Here is a 19,652-nt window from a genome sequence, read left to right on the forward strand (position 1 = left end):
AGATAAAATATAAAGCATATATTTATACATTATACTAAATATACCAATAAACGCATATATTTTGTAAATATATTATATTGATAACATATATTATAGCTTTTCTAAAATTAAAAATATTCAAATTTGAAATTATTCAAAACCAAGGTATTGTGATCAGCAGGACCTTCCCACTGATAACTTCTTATACAGGACAGTTAAATTCAAACCTTACAACCGCCGGTTTCTGTAAATCCATAATCCGATGAGAAGAAAAGTAAAAAGTAAATAAATAAATGGTTTGTTTCTTTTTTTGTTTCTTTTGACACTGTATCATGATACATGCTTTCGTTTTATAAATCCTCGGTTTATTCCTCGTTCATTTCTTTCCCCATCAATTCAGTCTTAACTAAGTCCAATCTTAAAAGTACATAATAGCAAAAAATGAAACATGAACAGGATCAATATAAAAAATTCCACTTCCAACATTTTCTTTTAGACAGCAAACAGCACGCCCCCAAATTATTAACATAAAGCAATTTTGCTATCTCCATTTGTTTGAGTTTCAAAGTAAATTATAGAAAACATCACCGAAATATACTCCTGAAATACTGCTCACATTCTCGCATTGAACAGACATACTCAAAAAGCAGAACACTGGGATTCAATCGCTGCACAGGACTTTTTATTGGTGAGCCAGGACAGCCTTAATAGTCCTTTGTGCCAAAATTCTTGCACCAGAGCTGTGAAGGAATTGGTCGGACTGGGTGATGAGGCCTTTGCTGCATCACACAACACAATAATACTTTAGTAATTGAACATAGCCACATATACACTAATGTACAAAAGATCGTCCAAACTACGCAAATCCATCGTTGCATTCACTCCAATAGTTTTAGTTGGGGAAACAGCATATTCTCTTTCGCTCCGGTAACACATGCATTTCAAGGGGCAAACATGTGAGATGCACCCGATATCTCTATTTCAAAAGCTCATTTCGACATCTAAACACGCATAGAGTATGTCAAATCTGCTTCCTACACAAAAAGCTTCTACCAAAAGATTTGTGCTCTGACAAAATTCTCTCTAACTCTTGACATGATAATTTTATACATAAAATGTCGGAAAAAAAAAAAAGAAAACACCTCGTACTTTGGAGTCTATATCAATTAACACCCCCGGACTTTTACTTATGACAATAAGTCTTAATATTTTGATCATTTATCAAATTACACCTTCTGGATAATGAATGCTTAAAGTTAATAGAATTATAAATGCTAATGTTGTCATATTTTTTTATGTAAACAGTTATCTAACCCATTAACCTAAAACCAACCTTTAATGCTAAAGAAGTTAAACAAATCAATTATCATTCCCTTCAACTCTACCAGCAAACCCCAACCCCCTAGTTCCCTTATTCACCACAAAAAGCAAATACAAGAAAAAATTAAAGGGTAGATGTAGATAAAATGTACTCAGATCAAAAGGCAAACAAGCAAAGAAGATACCACAAACTACCGATCCCAAAATTGATTAGCTCTAAATTGTTATTGCCTCCTCATTTGATAAAATCATCAAGAGATCAGTCAACAGTATATTTCTGAAAATACCCACTCTTCTTCTAGAGGTCAAAAAAACAAAATTCTCCTGTCTCCCCTGTTCCTCTCGAAATTAAAATAGCAACTTTTTCCTCAATTGCAGCTCATTTTTCCCAACTTTCAACCCATTTTTCCTTCATCTTCTGTCTACCTAGTTGTTACCTCAGTCAATAAAGCAAGAGTTTCAAGTGGGAGAGAAGGGGGAAAAATGCCAATGGCAGAGGTGGGTGAGCAACGTGTTGTGTCTAAGCAGGGAAGAAAGAAGAGAATGATATAATGAGGGATGCAAGGGCTCTTTGGTGGGTAAAAGATATTCAATTCAATTAAATAAAGATCGTAAAAAGACAAAAAAGAGTCTTCATTAATATTGATTAAAGAAAAGATGCAATTTGATGATTGTTAAAACAGCAACGCATAACTTTCGCAAGCAAAAACCCAAGGAGTTAGGAAACAGCATTTTCTCTCTGATTCTCTCTCTATTCTTTTCTTTATGCACTTTTTCATGGATCAGCCTTCATGCCTCTCCTCTCCCCTTGGAAATTAATAGTGATCGGGAATAAGTCTTTCGACATTGTCCTAGAAGAGGAATCTGATGCTTTGACTCATAGAAAACATGTTCAAGTTTGATTCTCTTTTTAACTATTCAACCATGAGATTAATTCTAATTGTATGGGATGACAATCTCTTTGAGCTCCATGCAAAGTCAAGAGATTTGTTTTTTCTTCAAGGAAGAAAATGGAGATTGATTGGGATGAGTAATGCCTTTCTCGAGCATTTCAAAGCATAGTTTCCCATTTCATCATTTCGAAGATGAGAATAGCACATGGACATGCTACAACTGGTGCAATCCCAGATTCCAAGGTAATTTTATGATCATAAGACCTGGGTGAAATGCTCACAGATCCTTGAAATAAACATACTACTTGGCAAATAGTCGTATCTGCCTCCCTATCACTGCTGCCAAAGCAGCAGAAAATTGCCTAGCATCTTCATCAAATTAAAATCTCATGTAATGCTCCTAATGTTCTCAACCAATTGACTTCTTAGCACTGTTCCAAAACCAATTAATGAATAAATAAAAAAAGTAAAAGTAAATGAAACCATTATCCAATGGCATGTAGAACTTTCTACAAACTCCTAAAAACCGCCACATTACTCACGATCACCCAAAATGCCACCTTACCATCAATCAAGGTTTAGACACCTTGCTTTATCCATATGCAAAAAAATTATGTGTATTACTTAAATAGATCAAGATAATCACAAAAACCCTTCCAAGAAGCCATTGATCTACATTGTTTGAGAGGTTTGAGTGTTCGCTCTTGTGTGGATGAAAATTTTGGCCTCTTATGCCTCATTCCAGTAATCATTCCTCTGATTCGAAAACTCTAGCCTAATCGTCGTCGACTGTCAGGACCTGGCTTTGATTTTTATTTCACCAAGTCTGGATCTTGGAAAAATATTAAATTCAAGTAATTTGGGATAATATGAAAATTAAAAAATAGTAAGGACTGAAATGAAAATTTAAATATTTGAGGTAATTTTGACATAATTAAAAGAGTAAGGCAGAATTTAGAATCAAAGAAATAATGTGAGCAGAATGGGAATTTCGGACAAAAAAAGAAGATATTTGGAAAGAAAGAAGAGAGGGTGTCGAGGAGAGAGAGATGAAGTCGGGGAAGAGAAAAGAAGAGAGTTTGAGAGAGAAAGAGAGAGAATACTGAAATGAGAAAGACAGAATATTTTCAAGAGAGAGAGACTGGTTTTAAAGAGAGAAATAGGCTGTAGAGAGAGAGAAAGAAGCTGTTAGACAGAGAAATATACATAGAGAGAGAAGAGAGAGATAGAGATCAGGATAAACAAAAGATAAATTTATTTGAGATTCATTTCTAAAAGATTAAATGATGATTTTGATTTACAATCTCATATTTATAGATATGAAACAATACATGAAACATTGTTTCGAACTGTTGATCATTGTCATGCACCAGAAGCTGCCATTCAGAGGAGTCTTTTCATCCCATCAGTCGCATCACATGGAGGAAGAAGATGAACAGTCAGGTCTGTGAAGCAACGGTTCTAAAGAGTCGAGCACCCATGCTTCCAGCCATATATATATGTATATATAATATATATATATTTAATTTTTTTTGGGATCTAACATGGTCGTCAGTCTGCGACGATCTTCTCTCTCTCTCTCTCTCTCTCTCTCTCTTCAAACCCCCGTTGATCTTCTCCATGCAATAGTTGCGATCGACATCCGCCGCTGTTCTAATCGCCATATTTTTCCAGCTCTATTCCAGTTGTCTGTGTGCGATTCATTGCACATAGGCAACGTTTTTGCAATAAGGCCATGTTCATCGGTCTGCGACGATTTTTGACAGTCGAGAGGAAGATATTTGATGTGGTAGCTAAAGCCAGAGGTATTAGGGTTTATGAGAATGGAAGGGGGTTCCGGAAATCTATTTTCTACCAGAAGGAAGACATCGATTGGCTACTGCAGCGCTTCAGGAAGTTCAGATGGGGCAAGAAAGATGGTGCGTGGAAGAGCCGGAGGAATAGTTGGAGAACTCTCTTGATGATGCTTAACAGAAATAGAAATGGCAAGTTTTTGGTGCTTACGGAAAGGAAAGTGGATGCTATGGGAGATGGAAATAGGGTGTTTATTCCTGACGGAGAGAAGGCGGAGGGGTGGTGGCAAATGATGGAGGCTCTTCATGAGGTGGTTGGAGTGACGTTGGTCCCTCCTGAGTGGGTAATGAAGAAAAGCCTTGTTTCGAAGAGTGATGCAGTTATAGTAATGGAGCAGCTGGTTAATGTGTTTAGATGTTGGGACTATAAGAACGTGGTTGAGGCGAAAATGGTAAAGCGATATGGTGCTTTGTTCACTAATGTCCTGGCTCGGTCTGAGCAGGGGGAGAACCGGGTAAGGAAGGAGGGGAGGTCAGATCTTTCTGGAGTGGGTCGGGTCAATTTGAAAATTGAAAATAGAATCGGAGGTGATCACATGAGGGATGTTTGGCAGGATGATCCTATTAGGAATGTGAGAAATGGGCCTAAGCCAGTTAATGTTTTTGGGTTGAAAGGGAAAAGGAGGCTTTTATGGGTTGAAAAGGGTAAATGGGTGGACCAAGCCGTCCCTAGCAGGAAACTGGGGCAGAAAAGGGTTCAATTTTAGAGACAAAAAAAACTAGGTCTCCAAAAATTAAATCCCCGATTCCCCCGAAAGTAAACCCCATTTCCACATCTAAGGAAAACCAAAATAAGATGGTGGAAGTTAGGGCTCGGAAGGTGATGATCTCCATTGATGAAGGAGAAATGAAGTCGGAAAAGGCCGAAGAAAGTGTGGAGGAGAGCGAAACCGGTAATAAGACAGACCTTTTGAAGGGAAATTCATCAATGGGAAACGGAAAGGAAGTTTGCAGAGAGGGAAACAGAGGTTTCGAAGGATGAAGTGAACGAGAAGATTGAAAGGAATTTGTATGATATAGTGATTATGGATGACCACCCGAAGAGGTCTTGAACGTGATGCCAATTCATCAGTGCGGTATCCTCAATGATACTAGTGACCGAATCTGGTGCAGGCAAAACGAGTACTTTAAGTGGGTTCAGAGGAACTTCCAAAAGGTCAGTAAATTATTTGGGGTTTCTTTTCTTGGTTTGGAGGATAGAGTTCTCAGTTTGATAGAGGAGATTGAAATGAGGTATGTTGAGGAAGGAAAATGCAAGGCATCTGTGAAAAAAAGTAAAAAGAAGCAGGGGATGGGGGAAAGCAGAGATCTAAAAAGACTTCAATGCTTAGTTAATTATGAAGGAAAAAAGAGTGATGGGAAGGGGGAGAGGGTTCTGTCTAAAGATTCTAATCCATGATTGGAAAAACTATCTCCTAGAATGTGAGGGGTCTGAATGACAAGAAGAAAAGGGGAGTAATTAAAGGGTGTATATGCAGATGGAAACCAGATGTGGTGTGCCTTCAGGAAACAAAAATGGAGGAGGTCAACCAGGTTATTATTAATGATCTTTGGCATAATAGAAAGGTGAAGTGGGAGTTTCTTCCGACTGTTGGTGCAGCTGGGGGTGTGGTAATTATGTGGGTCAGGGATAAACTTAATTGTAAGGAGACTGAAATAGGTAGAGTTTCCCTGACTTGTTTATTTGAGCAGGGGGGTGGTAGGGAGCCTTGGGCGTTTTCTGGGATGTACTGTAGAGGAACTAGAGAAGAAAAGGACTGGCTGTGGAGTCAACTTCATCAGTGTAAAAATAGATGGGGAGGAGATGGGTGGTGGGAGGAGATTTTAACATGGTGTTGCATAATAGGGAGAGATCGGGGAAAACACAAATCAGGGGGAAATAGAAGAGTTTAGGGAGTGTGGGTGAATAAATTGGAATTGATTGATTTGCCGCTGGTTGGGAGTAGGACATGGTCTAATGAAAGGGATACCCCAACTTGGTCGAGAATCGACCGATTTTTTATCTCTAACACCTTACTTATGCAGCTTGCAGGGTTTAGCCAGAAGGTGTTGCAGCGGCCTGTTTCCAATCATTTCCCCCTTTGTCTTACTCTAGATGGCATCATATGGGGTTCGAGGCTGTTCAGATTGGATAATAAATAGATTGGATCAGAAGAGTTAAGAAATTTGGTGGAGGATGTGTGGAAGTCTAGGAAGGTTAATGATACGGCCAGCTATATTTTTGCCTCCAAATTAAAAGCTGTGAAAAATGAGATTAAACTTTGGGCCAAAGATAAGGTTAGCAAGACCGACATGATGATTAAGGAGAACCTTGAGGAGCTTGCTGCATTGGATTATATGGATATGGCAGGGATGCTGGATGATATTGGGAAAGAGAAAAGAGGTAAGTTGAAGCTTCACTAAGCTTCCAACATGTCTCTCAAAGCTATATCTTGGAGACAAAAGGCGAGGGAGAACTGACTTAAAGAGGGTGATAGAAACACTAAATATTTTCATTGCTTGGCTAATTACAGAAAGAAAAATAACTATATTGAGGAGATGTGTATCCATGGGGAGAGGGTTCGAGGTAATGGGGAGTTGAGACAGAGATCCAGGGCTTATTTTCAGAATCTTTATAGGGAAGATGGTTGGCAAAGGCCTCATCTGGATGATCTTTTCTTTAAGCAGATTAGTGCTGCAAGCAGAGTCAATTTGGAGGTTCCTTTTATGGAAGAGGAGGTGTTAGTTTGCTTGAAAGAATGTAAAGGGGAAAAGACTCAAGGTCCTGATGGTTTTCACACGAGATTCTATCAGGAGTTTTGAGAGGTGATTAAGGTTGAGGTGACGGTTGTGATTCGGGACTTCCATAGATCGGGTTCTTTTGTTCAGTCCATAAATTCTACTTTCTTAGTGATTATCCCAAAAATAGTCGGGGCCAATGACATCAAGGATTTCAGGCCGATTAGTCTTGTGGGTAGCCTTTACAAGTTGATTGCTAAAGTGTTGGCTAGAAGAATGTCTAAGGTGCTTGGTGAGAATCAGAATGCTTTTGTTGTGGGATGACATGCTTTTGTTGTGGGATGACAATTCTTGATGCGGTTATGGTGGCTAATGAAGTTGTTGATGATATATTGGGGAAGAAAAAAGAGAGTATCATTTGTAAAATTGACATGGAGAAGGCTTATGATCATGTTTGTTGGGATTTTGTTATATGCTCAAAAGACTTGGTTTTGGGGAGATATGGAGGAAATGGATTATGACTTGCATCTCAACAACTTCTTTTGTGGTTTTGGTGAATGGTGAGCCTTCGTCTTTTTTTAAAGCATCTAGTGGCCTTAGACAAGGGGACCCGTTGTCATCTCTCTTATTCCTAACAATCATGGAATCTTTTAGTAGATTGACTGATAGGGCTGGTGAACTTAATCTTGTTAGAGGTATTTCAGTGGGTATGGAGGACTCCATGGTGAAGGTTTCCCATCTTTTCTTTGCGGATGACGCCCTTATCTTTTGTGAACCTGATTTGTCCTCTCTGCTGCATTTGAGATGTATTCTTTTAAGTTTCGAGTTGGTGTCCTGTTTGAGAATCAACATAAAAAAAAATGGAAATGGTTAGAATTGGTGATAGGAGGGATAATTGGATTTGGCGGAGGTTCTGGGATACAAGGTTAACTCACTGCCAATAAAATATCTTGGGCTTCCACTTGGTGCTAAATACAAAGATGCTAGTATTTGGGAACCCATTGTTGAGATGTTGGAGAAGAGGTTAGCGGCCTAGAAGAGGAATTTTTTATCTAAAAGGGGGAGGCTTATTTTGATAAAGAGCACATTGTCAAATTTGTCAATTTATTACCTCTCTATATTAACTATTCTAGCGAATGTTGCGACTAAACTTGAAAGGATCCAATGTAATTTCATTTGGGGTGATGATGAGGGGAATAGGAGGCATCATTTGGTGAGATGGAATAAGGTAAAGAAGCCTTTAGTGGAGGGAGGTCTAGGCCTTAGATCTATTGCGAAGATGAATTATGCACTTCAAGGCGAATGGCTGTGGAGTTTTGGATATGAGGACGGAAAACTTTGGCGGGTGGTGGTGGAGGCGAGATGGGGGAATTGGGAAACGGATGGGGGGAGGGGAAAATATAAACCACATGGGAGGAGTCCTTGGAAGAAAATTAGTGGGGGGCAGTGGATTTTTGAAGTGTGTCGGGTGGCAGATTGGGAATGGGAGGGGGTTTCTTTTTTGGCAGGATGAACGGTTGGGTGAGGGTAGACTGAAGGACAAGTTTCCAAACATTTCTCCATTACTCAAGAAAATTAGTGAGGGTTAAAAGACACTTGAAAGACTGAGAAGTGGAAGAATATTGCAATCTGTTGAGTTGTTTGACCAACATTAAGCTGATGGAAAATGGGGACAGCAGGATTTGGAAACTTGACAAGCATAAGGGCTTCCCGGTGAAGTCATATTACAATTTCTTAGCAATAAAGAGGATGGTGATTTGCTGTCAGCACCTTATAAGCAGATTTGGAAATCAAAAGCTCCTCCCAGAATTTCTTTTTTTTTTACTTGGGAAGCTGCTAGAGCAAGTATCCTTACTATTGATATGTTGAAAAGGAAAGACAACGTTTTGATTAACAGATGCTATTTATGCAAATGTGCTGGGAAATCATGCAATCATCTCTTACTCAATTGCCTAGTTGTTTACAATATTTGGACTGTGGTCTATGGGATGTTGGGGTAAAATTGGGTTAGTGCGGATGCTGTTGGCAATGAGTTATGGGCTTGGTCGGGTATATGCAAAAAGAATAGACAACCAATTTTTGGATTGTGTGGAAGAAAAGAAATAGGAGACTTTTTGAGAATATAGAAGCTGACTTTGTAAAAATTAGAAATAAATGAATTAATACTTTTAGTTCCATATTACTGGGACATGAAATGAAAGGCTGGAATGATATTAGAATGGTCATCGATCATTTGACTCATATGTAAATCTATTTTATATATGGGCGGTACTCCCTTAATATTATTGTCCATAATAATATTTCTCTTTTATTTAAAAAAAAAAAGACAGACTTCCAACCAAAATAGAATTGTTGTGGTAACCACGTATGAACAACACCGCATAGTTGAAGTAAAGATCCTTGGCCCTTTTATCTTACAATTTTCATTGTTGTATCTCTTCACAAGCTAGTTCCTCATTGTTGTGGTGGAAATGTGCAGGATTCATCACACTTCTAAGATTTGGGGATCGTTGTAACTCTATTTCAACAGTAATAAATTCTTGCAAGTCACACTCAAAAGAAAAAAACATCTGCACTTTCTTTTCAGACAACTCAAACGTGCGAAATAAATATTCAAACAGAAGTTGATACTCAATCTAGAACAAAATGAAAGGACAAGGGTATTTGGGACCCCATGATAGCCAAGCTTGAGAAGAGGCTTTCTGGATAGAGGAGAAGCTACCTCTTAAAGGGGCTAGACTTACTTTGATCAAAAGAATCCGTTCTAGCCATCTCATCTATTTCATGCCCCACACTATATGCCTAGTAATGTTACTAAAAGGCTGCTTGAGTAGGTTCAGGACAAGTTCTTTTAGGGTTGTACAGTTGAAAAGAGATATTTTCACTACGTGAATCGAACATGCAAGCATTATACTAATGCTTCTAGCAAAAAAAGGCATCAAATATAGACTAAACTGGTACTAACTCATGACTTCTCTTGCATGTAAAACCTTTAAAATTCTCAGAATGAAAACTGCAGGATAAATTCACAGTGAGACTTCTAAATTGCAGGGAAAGAAAAGCATGTATGACCATGTGACCAAATTTACACTTATGCAAGCCACATTTCATAAATTCCGGAGAATAGGTTGTGACTGATTCATTGCTCAGATGGCTTGCGTCTAGATAAATTGACCACTGACAAATGAGTTTATTCATAGTTGCAGCTAGTCTACCAATACCCACTCTGCCTGATATGTTGTCAATCATTTTCCTCTGAAAACGCAATCAATCAATTCAAAACTTGAATAATAATGCTAATCCTAGCCCTTATAGAATAGCATTACAGTACTATCGTCCTTCTAAACGCCAGCCGCCATGCTCCACTAACGAAAATAAGACCTCTGTCTTATTGGATTGTTAGTATCATTTCTTTTCTTTCCTATCCAACATTCTGCGTGGAACTGAAAAAAGGAAAGTAAAGAGGGAAAAGTGTAAGAAGACCTCGAGCTCGGCAGACTTCATGGCGACGGGAATACAGATTAGGATAATCCCGGCCATGGCGATGGCAGTGTTGCGACGCCAGTGCTTGGGCCTGCAGTACGGTCCACCCGACATGCTCCACACCTTGCTCCTAAAGTCCGCATGGGCTCCCTCTCCTCCGTGTCCATGATCTGCTCCTCCCATGACTTCTCAATTGATCGATCGATTGATGTAACGAATCCTTAACTTCAACTGCAAGGAGTAGAACGAAAAATGAGGCGCATATACAAAACCCTAATCAGTCGATTAGAAGCATATATAAACATATATGGATGCATTTGCATATATACAAGATAAATGTATGAACAATTGCAGTATATTGGATTGAGAAAGGAAGAATCTAGTTGCCAAAAAATGTTCACCTGAGTACTCTCTAGAACTTGGGGATTGGTGGAAGAGGAAGATCCGGTTCAGGTGCGTCGTTTGCGTTAGAATTGGAAGAGTGGGGGAGAGCTATTTGTCATAATTTGGAACATTGAGGGCTTGTTTTGTCTTTCTACTCTCAACAAAAAAATTGTTGGTATGGACGGTGAAAGCTTTAAAAAATTAAGTTGGACTTTCCAATTCTAATCGTAAATATTATAAAAAAAAAAGGTGTCATGCTAAAAATAAGAAATTCTAATTTTAAATCTAAATAATTGTTGCAAGTTGAACTTTCTCTCAAACATATACTTATATCCATTGACACCAAAAGAGTACAATTCGTATCCAATATTTATAAGTCAATTAAAATATCTATGAGGTTTCCAATATTTATAATATAATACAATAGATGATTCTTGATAAAAAAATTCAAAGTATGAAATCACATATCGTGAAATTATTAAAATTAGATTCAGTATCCTTGAATATCTTTTTATTCCTCTATTCTAAATCATCCAAAATGTAACTGGCGAAATCAGTCTCAATCTTTTATTTTCATAAATACTAGTTCAAGCACATAACTTATTTTTCACATATTTAATAATGACAAATATAAACCAAAATGACAATGAGCTAAACACCATAGTCGATTAGCAAACAAGCACTTAAAAGAATGTGATTGTAGAACTTAGCTTTTCTTATACACTAGCAGTAGTCATTTACTAGAATTATTTATCACTTAATGAGGTTGTCCGAAGTTAGAATACACCCCCAGATGACCTCCCATATGAAAAAAAGTTATCCTTGATGTTGTTTTTACTTTCTAAATCAGTTTTGTAGGAAAATTCACCTCCTCTTGCTCACCCATTTGAAGACAATTATAATAAATTTCATTAAGAAAATATCCAAAATATTTAATTTTCAACATAGTCTATCACTTGTCGACTACTGCCCCTTCTTAACAATGATAGCTTCTCTAAAAAGTTTCAAATACTCAGAAATTTCCTGACTATTTAAATTTAGACTCGATACAATTCATAAATTCTCGTTATTATCTTATCCTATTACATAATTATTTATTGCAACGTTTCTGTCAAATGCAACTTTGTAAATATTCAAAAATTGATGACACAAAGCACGTATCTCCATCTAGTCATCCCACTAAAATCTCACTATGCCCTAAGCCCCACGCTCCACCTAATTACAATTTGATTTTATATTCAATTCAGTTTTATCATTTTAATTACTTTCTCCGCAAATGTTAATATAAATTCATAATTGGAAATTAAAAGGTATACATAAAGTTGATTCAATTATGCATTAAATATGTAATTTATGATATTCTAATCTCATCAAATTAATTTTACTTTAATTTAAATTAATCTTGAGAATATAAAAGTAAATTTATTAACATAAATATTATTACTGCTACTATTATTATTATAATTAATTCATATGTTAATTAATATTTTTTTAAAACTTATATTTCTTACCCTAATCATTTTTAATTTTTTCCTCGAATTCAATTTTATTTCCTTCTACTCCAACCCTTTTAACTAATCTCAATTACCAACTCATGAGAACCAAGACTCAATAAAACTCGTTCTATTAATCTAATAATTTTTCAGTCTAAATCTTAGCCTTATTTAAAAAAAAAAAAGTCCAAATCTCAGCCCACGTAGCCAAACCCACCACATACCCAACTTTGGCATAACCATTTCAATTTACTTAGCTCATCCATCTAAAGCACCAAAAAGACACCATTCTAAGTGTTGTTTTGTCTTATTTGGCCTTTCGAAATGACAAAGAAAAGAACGAGAAAGGTTTGAAAAGAAAAAAGGCAAAAAAAAAAAAAAAGAGAATGGCACTTTGATAAAGCAAAGGAGTGGGTAATCGGATATGATATAACTTTCTATATACTAACATAACCACTGGTTAATAAATTTTTAGCCACTCTGATATTAGAATTTTATGGCCAGATTGTTCATGACCAAATTCTCACTTACATTATCAAAATAATGTTAGTAGCTTTTTGAGAAGTTCAAATGATAATAGCTGAAAATATGTTGATAGAAGATTGATGGTCGATAGACAAAAATTGACAGCTGATATATTTTGGTTAATAGATGATCAACCAGTAGTCATGTTTTTCATTTTGATCATTCTCCATTTTCTTAAAATTAATAGTAAACAAGTGATTTCATATGTTTTTGAAAATTGTTATTTAATAATCAACTAGCGCTCGAGAGTATTTAAGTATTAAACAAACATATATCATGAAGAGGAACCACAAGTTATGGTTGACATTTATAGAATATAGCTAGTTTCATGTTTGTACAGTTTGTTAATAAATAATAGTAACTTATCATTAGAATTATATCTCCTATTTAATAACAAACAAACAATCTCATGTGTTGTCGAGATAAGTTATAATGTTAGTCAATCTAGTAATAAAAAAATGTTTGAATATTAAGGTAAAAAATAAGTTTTAATAAGTTTTGTAATTAGAAAAAATGAACCAAAAATTATGGTAGTCTGAGCTATATAAAGTTTAGGTAATTATCCATGTAGATAATTATTCATGGAAGTGATCTAACTTTTTAATAAATAATTATATATTATCATACGTAATAGTTAAATATTCTTTTTTACAATAATTGGTTATTGATTGTTGATAATTATTTTATTTTTCGATTGTCTATAATGATAAATAATTTTTTTACTATTATTAAATTTTTCTAATTTTTATATATCTTTTCAGCCTAATAAGAAAAAAAAAATAATGATACTATGATAGAGCAAAGGAGAGGGCAAGATATCATAAAACTCTTCATATGTTAGCACAGCCGTAGTTAAGGAATTTTTAGCCACCATGATATTGAAGTTTTATGGTCAAATTATCTATAATTAGATTCTCAGTTATATTATCAAAATAATATTAATAGTTCATTTTTAGAAGTTTAAATGATAACAACTGAGAATATATAGATAAAAGGTTGATGATTAGTGGATGGTGACTGATGGTCAACAAATAGAAACTAACAGTTGATATATATTGGTTGATAGGTGATCAACCAATAGTCATGTTTTTATTTTGATCATTCCCTGTTTTATTAAAATTAATAGTAAACAAATGACTCCAAATGTTTTTGAAAAATGTTATTTAATAGTTAATTAGCGCTATAGAGTGTTTAAATATTAAAACAAATATATATCATAAAGAGGAACTTGATATGATTGATATTTATACAATATAGCTAGTTTCATGTAACTAATATAGTTTTTTAATGAATAATAACTATCGTTAGGTATAGAAATTAGATCTCCTATTTAACAATAAACAAACGATCTCATGTGTTTTGGAGAGAGGTTGTAGAGATGGTTAATATAGTAATAAAAAATGTTTAAATATTAAAATAAAAAAATAATTTCGAATAAGTTTTGTATTAGTGAAAAAGAACCACCAATTATGGTAGCCTGAGCTGTATACAACTTAGATAATTATTCAAGTAGGTAATTACCCATGTAAGTTATGTAACTTCTTAATAAATAATTATATATTTATCATGTGTAGGAGTCAGTAATTGGGATTATTAATTGTTGATGATTATTTTATTTTTCAATTATCTACAATGATAAATAATTTTTTACTATTATCAATTTTTTTTAACTTTTTGTATATTTTCTGCCAAATAAAAAAGAATGACACTATGATGAAGCAAAGGAGAGAGCAAGATATTATAGAATTTTTTGTATACTAAACTAGCCCCCAAGGAAGGAATTTTTAGCAACTATAGTATTGAAGTTCTATGGCTAAATTGTCCACAACAAGATTATCAGTTATATTATCAAAATAATGTTAATATATTTTTTTAGAAATTTAAATAATAACAACTGAGAATATATGGATAGAAGATTGATATTTAGTGGATAGTTATTCATAGTCGATAGATAGAAACTAACAGTTAATATATGTTGGTCAATGGGTGATCAACCAATAGTCATATTTTTATTTTAATCATTCTTTGTTTCTTAAAATCAATAGTAAATAAAGAACTTCGTATGTTTCTAGTTTTTTTTTTTGTTACAAAAGAATGAGAGAAGCGCAAACGCGCACAAATAGCAAGGAAAAAGCCTAACGATTATATATTTTAGGCCAGGAGACCCTAGTAAGGTCCTCTATCATGATATTCAGGATCTCTGCAAGAGGGTGCTATAGGTAGTAGGAGCTAGAGGATCAGGAGAATGTCAGGTTCGCCAAAAAAATCAACACAACAGTTTTTCTCACAATAGACAAGTTGTATCTTGACATGTCAATCTTTCAGCAGCTACGTCTTGATAGCCAGAATCATGTTGGAGTTAACATTGGTAGTAATCAGTTTTTTGTTGAGAACTTTATTCAGGATTTGGACCGCAAGTGCACTATTCATCTCCAAGATAACATTACGCATACTTAGGTTCCAAGCCAACTCTAATCCATCTAGAGTCCCCCAAAGCTCAGCTTGAAGGATGGAGGAGGTGTCAATGTTTCGGAAGTGACCCCCAAGCCACCAGCCATTAACGTCTTTACCGATACCACCCTCACAAGCCATGTCGGTGCTCTCACAAAGTGCCCCATCTGTGTTAATCTTGATCCAGTTCAGAGGCGACAGAGTCCAACTAATGAGATTTTTATCCTTTCGGGGATGACAGCCAAAAATGATATACTTAATGGTGGAGGCTTGAAAAGTGTACTCAAGAATTCTGAAGACCTCTTGCTTCAACTCCTCCAAGTTAGACGGGTTACCACCGAACACAAAATTATTTCGTTGTTTTCAGAGTAACCAACACGTGATGTCAAACACAGTCTTTCAGTCACTGAAGGACGAGCACTAATTATATTTGTTCTACAAGTTAGCCTCAAGTCAGTCATCGAACTAGGTACTTAAGAAATTGTGGCCAACCGTCTCTAGGATAATCTCCAGCCAAAGACACTTTACTTAGTGACACTTTCTCAAGACATGGTTGAGATCTTTGACACTAAGGTTGTAGACACTGCACACAGGATCATCCGCCATATGCCTACAAACCCGTTCATCATTCGTGAGCAAGCCTTTTTGTAAGACTAGCCAGAGAAAGTGACGAATACATTTAGCACCGGACCATTTCCACCTTAAGCTCCATCTGTTATTTGTAAAAGAGAAGAAAAATCAGTGAGAATATTATAAGTAGATTTAATGAAAATATTACCATCAGATGAAAGGCCCCAATAAGGAGCATCAGCCCCCATATCGTCCTGCAGGTCCTGACAGCAACTAGGTGAAGGAGAACACTACCCGAAAGCATATTCTATAAAAGACTCTAATCCCACTGGTCAGTCAGACTCATAAAATCCTTAACTCTTTTGGACCTGTCGGTATCATCAATAAGTTGAAATGCAAGGAGATATAAAGGTCTGAGGCTCCCTAACCAGTAATCCTCCCAAAATCTCACCCTAGAACCATCATCAATATGCCAAGCCACACCATTTCTCAATTCATCCCAAAACTATTAAGTTTCCTCTACATACGGGAACATGTGCTTAGGTTAGTAGAATTCCAGCACCGACGGTCCCACTTGTACTTGTGATGCAAGATTCTAACCCAAAGAAGATGTGGTTTGGTAATAATGACAAAGCCCACCTTCATGAGAAAGGCTTTGTTGAGGTCTCTGAGACCTAGAACATCTTCATTCCCATGGGTGGTGGGGTGACACATCTTATTTCGGTTAACCAGGCTCAGGTTCTTTGCATCATTCAAGGAACCCCAAATAAAGTCACGCACCATCCAATCAATTTGATCGCAGAGAGAGTTGGGGAGGACAACGGTCTGCATAGCATCAGTGGGGATGACTGTGATGACCGATTTGGCCAAAGTTAATCAACCAGCCATAAAAAGGCTACTAGCTTTCCAACTAGAAAACGTGTCCCCCACTTTCTCCAAAATATACCTGTAAGTATCCGTGGTAATTCTACCAGGGATAAGGGGGACGCCCAAATACATGCCAAGATTCTGGGAGACTTGAAACCCAATGTGTGCACTAATTCTGCTGGCCTCAATGGCGACCACATTGTGAGAGAAGAAGACTCAGGTCTTCATAGTGCTGATTTTATGTTTAGAGCTATCACAGAAGTCCTTAAGCACCTTCTTAATGAGCTATACCTAATTATCCGAAGTCTTGCTAAAGAGGATCAAGTCGTTAGTGAAAAAAATGTGTGATAACTTAAGGGCATCTCTTACTTAGAGATATGGGTTATCATTTATCTTGGTTAACCAAATGGTCAATGTAATGGGAGAAGCGCTTAATTTATAAGACAAAGATGTAAGGAGAGAGGGGATCCCCTTGGCGAATGCCTCTCGAAGTGGTAAACTCATTAGTAAGCTCCTTATTCTACATGATCTACATGAAGCAAGAGCTGATACAGTACATAACAGTTTTGATAAGGCTGTGCGAAACCAGCATCCCAAAGAATATCTTTAATGAAGTCTCAGCTAAGTCTATTATAAGTTTTTTTAAGATCCACTTTGATAGTCATCCAACCTTCCATACCTTTTTTGCGCTTCATCAAATGAACAACGTCTTAGGCTATAATAATATTGTCTAAGATATTCTGTCCCTTCACGAAACTCACTTGAGTATCGTTGATTAAACTTGACATTATACTTTTAAGCTTGTTAGTAATGCATTACCTTAGTGATGATTTTATACAAATTTTAAGTAGGCTAATGAGGTAGAATTTACTAATATTCATAGATCTGGCCACTTTGGGAATTAAAGTAGTTAAAGTTCTATTGATGTCTTTCTCCAGCTCCTCCCCTGAAAGGCTTTCCTAACCATCTCGCACACTGAATACCCCACAACATCCCAATGGTATTAAAAGAAGGCCACATGAAGGCCATTTGGACCTAGGGCCTTGAGAGGCTTCATGTCAAAAAGTGTAGCGCGAATGTCGTCTCTGGTGATAAGGGTACTCAAGATGTTGAACATGTTCGGGGTGAGAGCCGAGAATCTACCATATACTTTAAAAACCTGACCTTTTTGCATTATTCGGAGTAAAGGTCATTAAAGAAACTTGCAGCTATCTGCTAAGTTGTTCATCATCGAAAATCCATTTACTCATATTATCTTCGAGCATAACAATCTTATTTCGCCTATGGTGAGCCATGGTACATGTGTGGAAGTAGGCCATATTCTTATCCCCAAAAGAAAAAAATTCACCCATTGATTTTTGTATCAATACAATTCTTCTTGCATTAAAATATCCTCAAACTCTTTAGGGATGGACACCTTTAACCTGAGAAGATACTCAGATTGAGAATGTTTCAAAGTCTGTTGGATGTCGGAGCTACAAGCCATCAAGTGTCGTTTTTTTTTTACAAATGTGACCAAAGACAGTATTATTCCAACCTTTAGCATGTCTTGAAAAGTTCAAGGGTGGTATGGAAAGAAGTACCACCATTCCAGCTATGTTGGACAAGGTTAGAGAAGCTCGGGTGGGTGTGCTAGGCCACTAGAAACCAAAAAAGTTGGGGTTTTCAACATTGCTGATGGCCAGCCTTAGTATTAATAAGAAGGGGTGTATGATCAGACTGGAGTTTAGGAAGATATTATACCAAGGTATTAAGGAAGACATTAAGCTAGGACTTAAGCCAGGATTGATTAACGATGGCCCTGTTAAGGTGTTGTAAAAGGGTGCCTCTCCTCCAGGTGAAGTTCGGTCCCGCATAATCAACTTGGGAAAGGGAGTTATTGTATATAAATTAGGTAAACAAATGATAATTTATTACCTCTTGTAGCGCCACCTCTTTTATCTGAACTATCCAAAATAGTATTGAAATCCCCGGCAAGTAACCATGACCCATTAATGTTCCTATTAAATTGATTAAGACGAGTCCATAGGTAACAACGTTTCTACCCTTGGAGACTCCCATAGACTGCAATGAACAAAATACTCGACTCTCTATCATTCTATAGGATTTTAGTATGGATGAATTAACTATTGTTCACTAGGATCTCAACACGTATGGGGTCATTTTAGAGAAACCATGAGCCTCCACACGGTGAGAAGAATCGAAACTCAGTTTGTGAGTAATCTATCAGCTTTCTCCCCAACGATATAGGGCTCCACAAGGGTCGTAATTGATGGGTTATGCTGCTTAGCAAAGGACTAAAAAACCCGTTCAAAATGGGGACTAGTAGCACCTTGGTAATTCTATGTGAATAGTTTAAGATCCATAAACATTAAGGTTAGGGAGAGGATGTCGAAACTGTAGAGTAACTAACCAAAATGTGGCATACGGAGAGCAACGCGTGACATGCTCAAACGGCGTTATTCATAACAATGTCGATCAATTCGACTTCTCTGTCATCCTCATTCTAGGTTTGGGTTCCCTCTAGTAAGGATTCGGTCGTAAGCTTTGAGGCCATCTTTGTCTTCGCACGGTGCTTCTTCAATTTGAGGTCTCATCAGGAGGCTTTGTTCACCTTAATTTTGGGGAGCCATTGGTTGAGGGATCTGGATGGCTTCTTGGATCTATTCCTTGAAGGTGTCGCATCAAAACGCGCAGTGGCTGCCTAATAGATTTTGTTGTTGTGCTTGACCCGTTCCTCTATCCAGATAGTAGAGTGTCAATGTTAGTCGAACAGGGTGTTAATTTGCTAGATAGTAGCTGTTGGGCAGTAACTTATTGGAAGGCCCAAGTTAGTATCAGTAACTCAGTTGGACTGCTTCTTGGTTGGCCTGGTTTTGATACAGGTCATTCCTATCCTTCAGCCCACTATTTTGGCCCAGTCTGGGAGAGCTTTTTTTGTTGTTGTGCGGGTTTCTATTTGGAATCTTTGACCCACCAGTGAAAGATCCAGTTTATTCCTTATTCTGTTTTTTTATATTTGTATGTTTATCCTCTCTCCTTTTCACGCCCGAATCCATGTCCTTTAAATTCGTCACATTCAAGTATGAAATCAAACCATTAGTTTTCAGATTAGT

At 36.6% G+C, this 19,652-nt stretch overlaps 2 protein-coding genes across 2 annotated transcripts; both read right to left on the reverse strand.

Annotated features, from left to right (window-relative positions):
- Window positions 1–443: 443 nt before the first annotated feature.
- LOC110825357 (uncharacterized) lies at window positions 444–10,785 on the reverse strand. The gene is made up of 3 exons (XM_088219666.1): window positions 10,648–10,785; window positions 10,247–10,477; window positions 444–758 (listed from the first exon to the last, which is right to left on the reverse strand). The coding sequence occupies exons 2-3, from the start codon at window positions 10,427–10,429 to the stop codon at window positions 684–686; spliced, it is 258 nt and encodes an 85-aa protein (XP_088075792.1). The 5' UTR covers window positions 10,430–10,477; window positions 10,648–10,785; the 3' UTR covers window positions 444–683.
- Window positions 10,786–14,976: 4,191 nt separating this feature from the next.
- Window positions 14,977–16,500, reverse strand: LOC148253702 (uncharacterized). Its single transcript, XM_088219854.1, has 2 exons — window positions 16,309–16,500; window positions 14,977–15,414 (listed from the first exon to the last, which is right to left on the reverse strand). Exons 1-2 carry the CDS (start codon window positions 16,498–16,500, stop codon window positions 14,977–14,979), a joined length of 630 nt encoding a protein of 209 aa, XP_088075980.1.
- Window positions 16,501–19,652: the final 3,152 nt, after the last annotated feature.

The sequence above is a fragment of the Carica papaya genome, chromosome 5 (assembly GCF_054855325.1).
Source record: "Carica papaya isolate Zhongbai chromosome 5, ASM5485532v1, whole genome shotgun sequence".
NCBI classification, from domain to species: Eukaryota; Viridiplantae; Streptophyta; class Magnoliopsida; order Brassicales; family Caricaceae; genus Carica; species Carica papaya.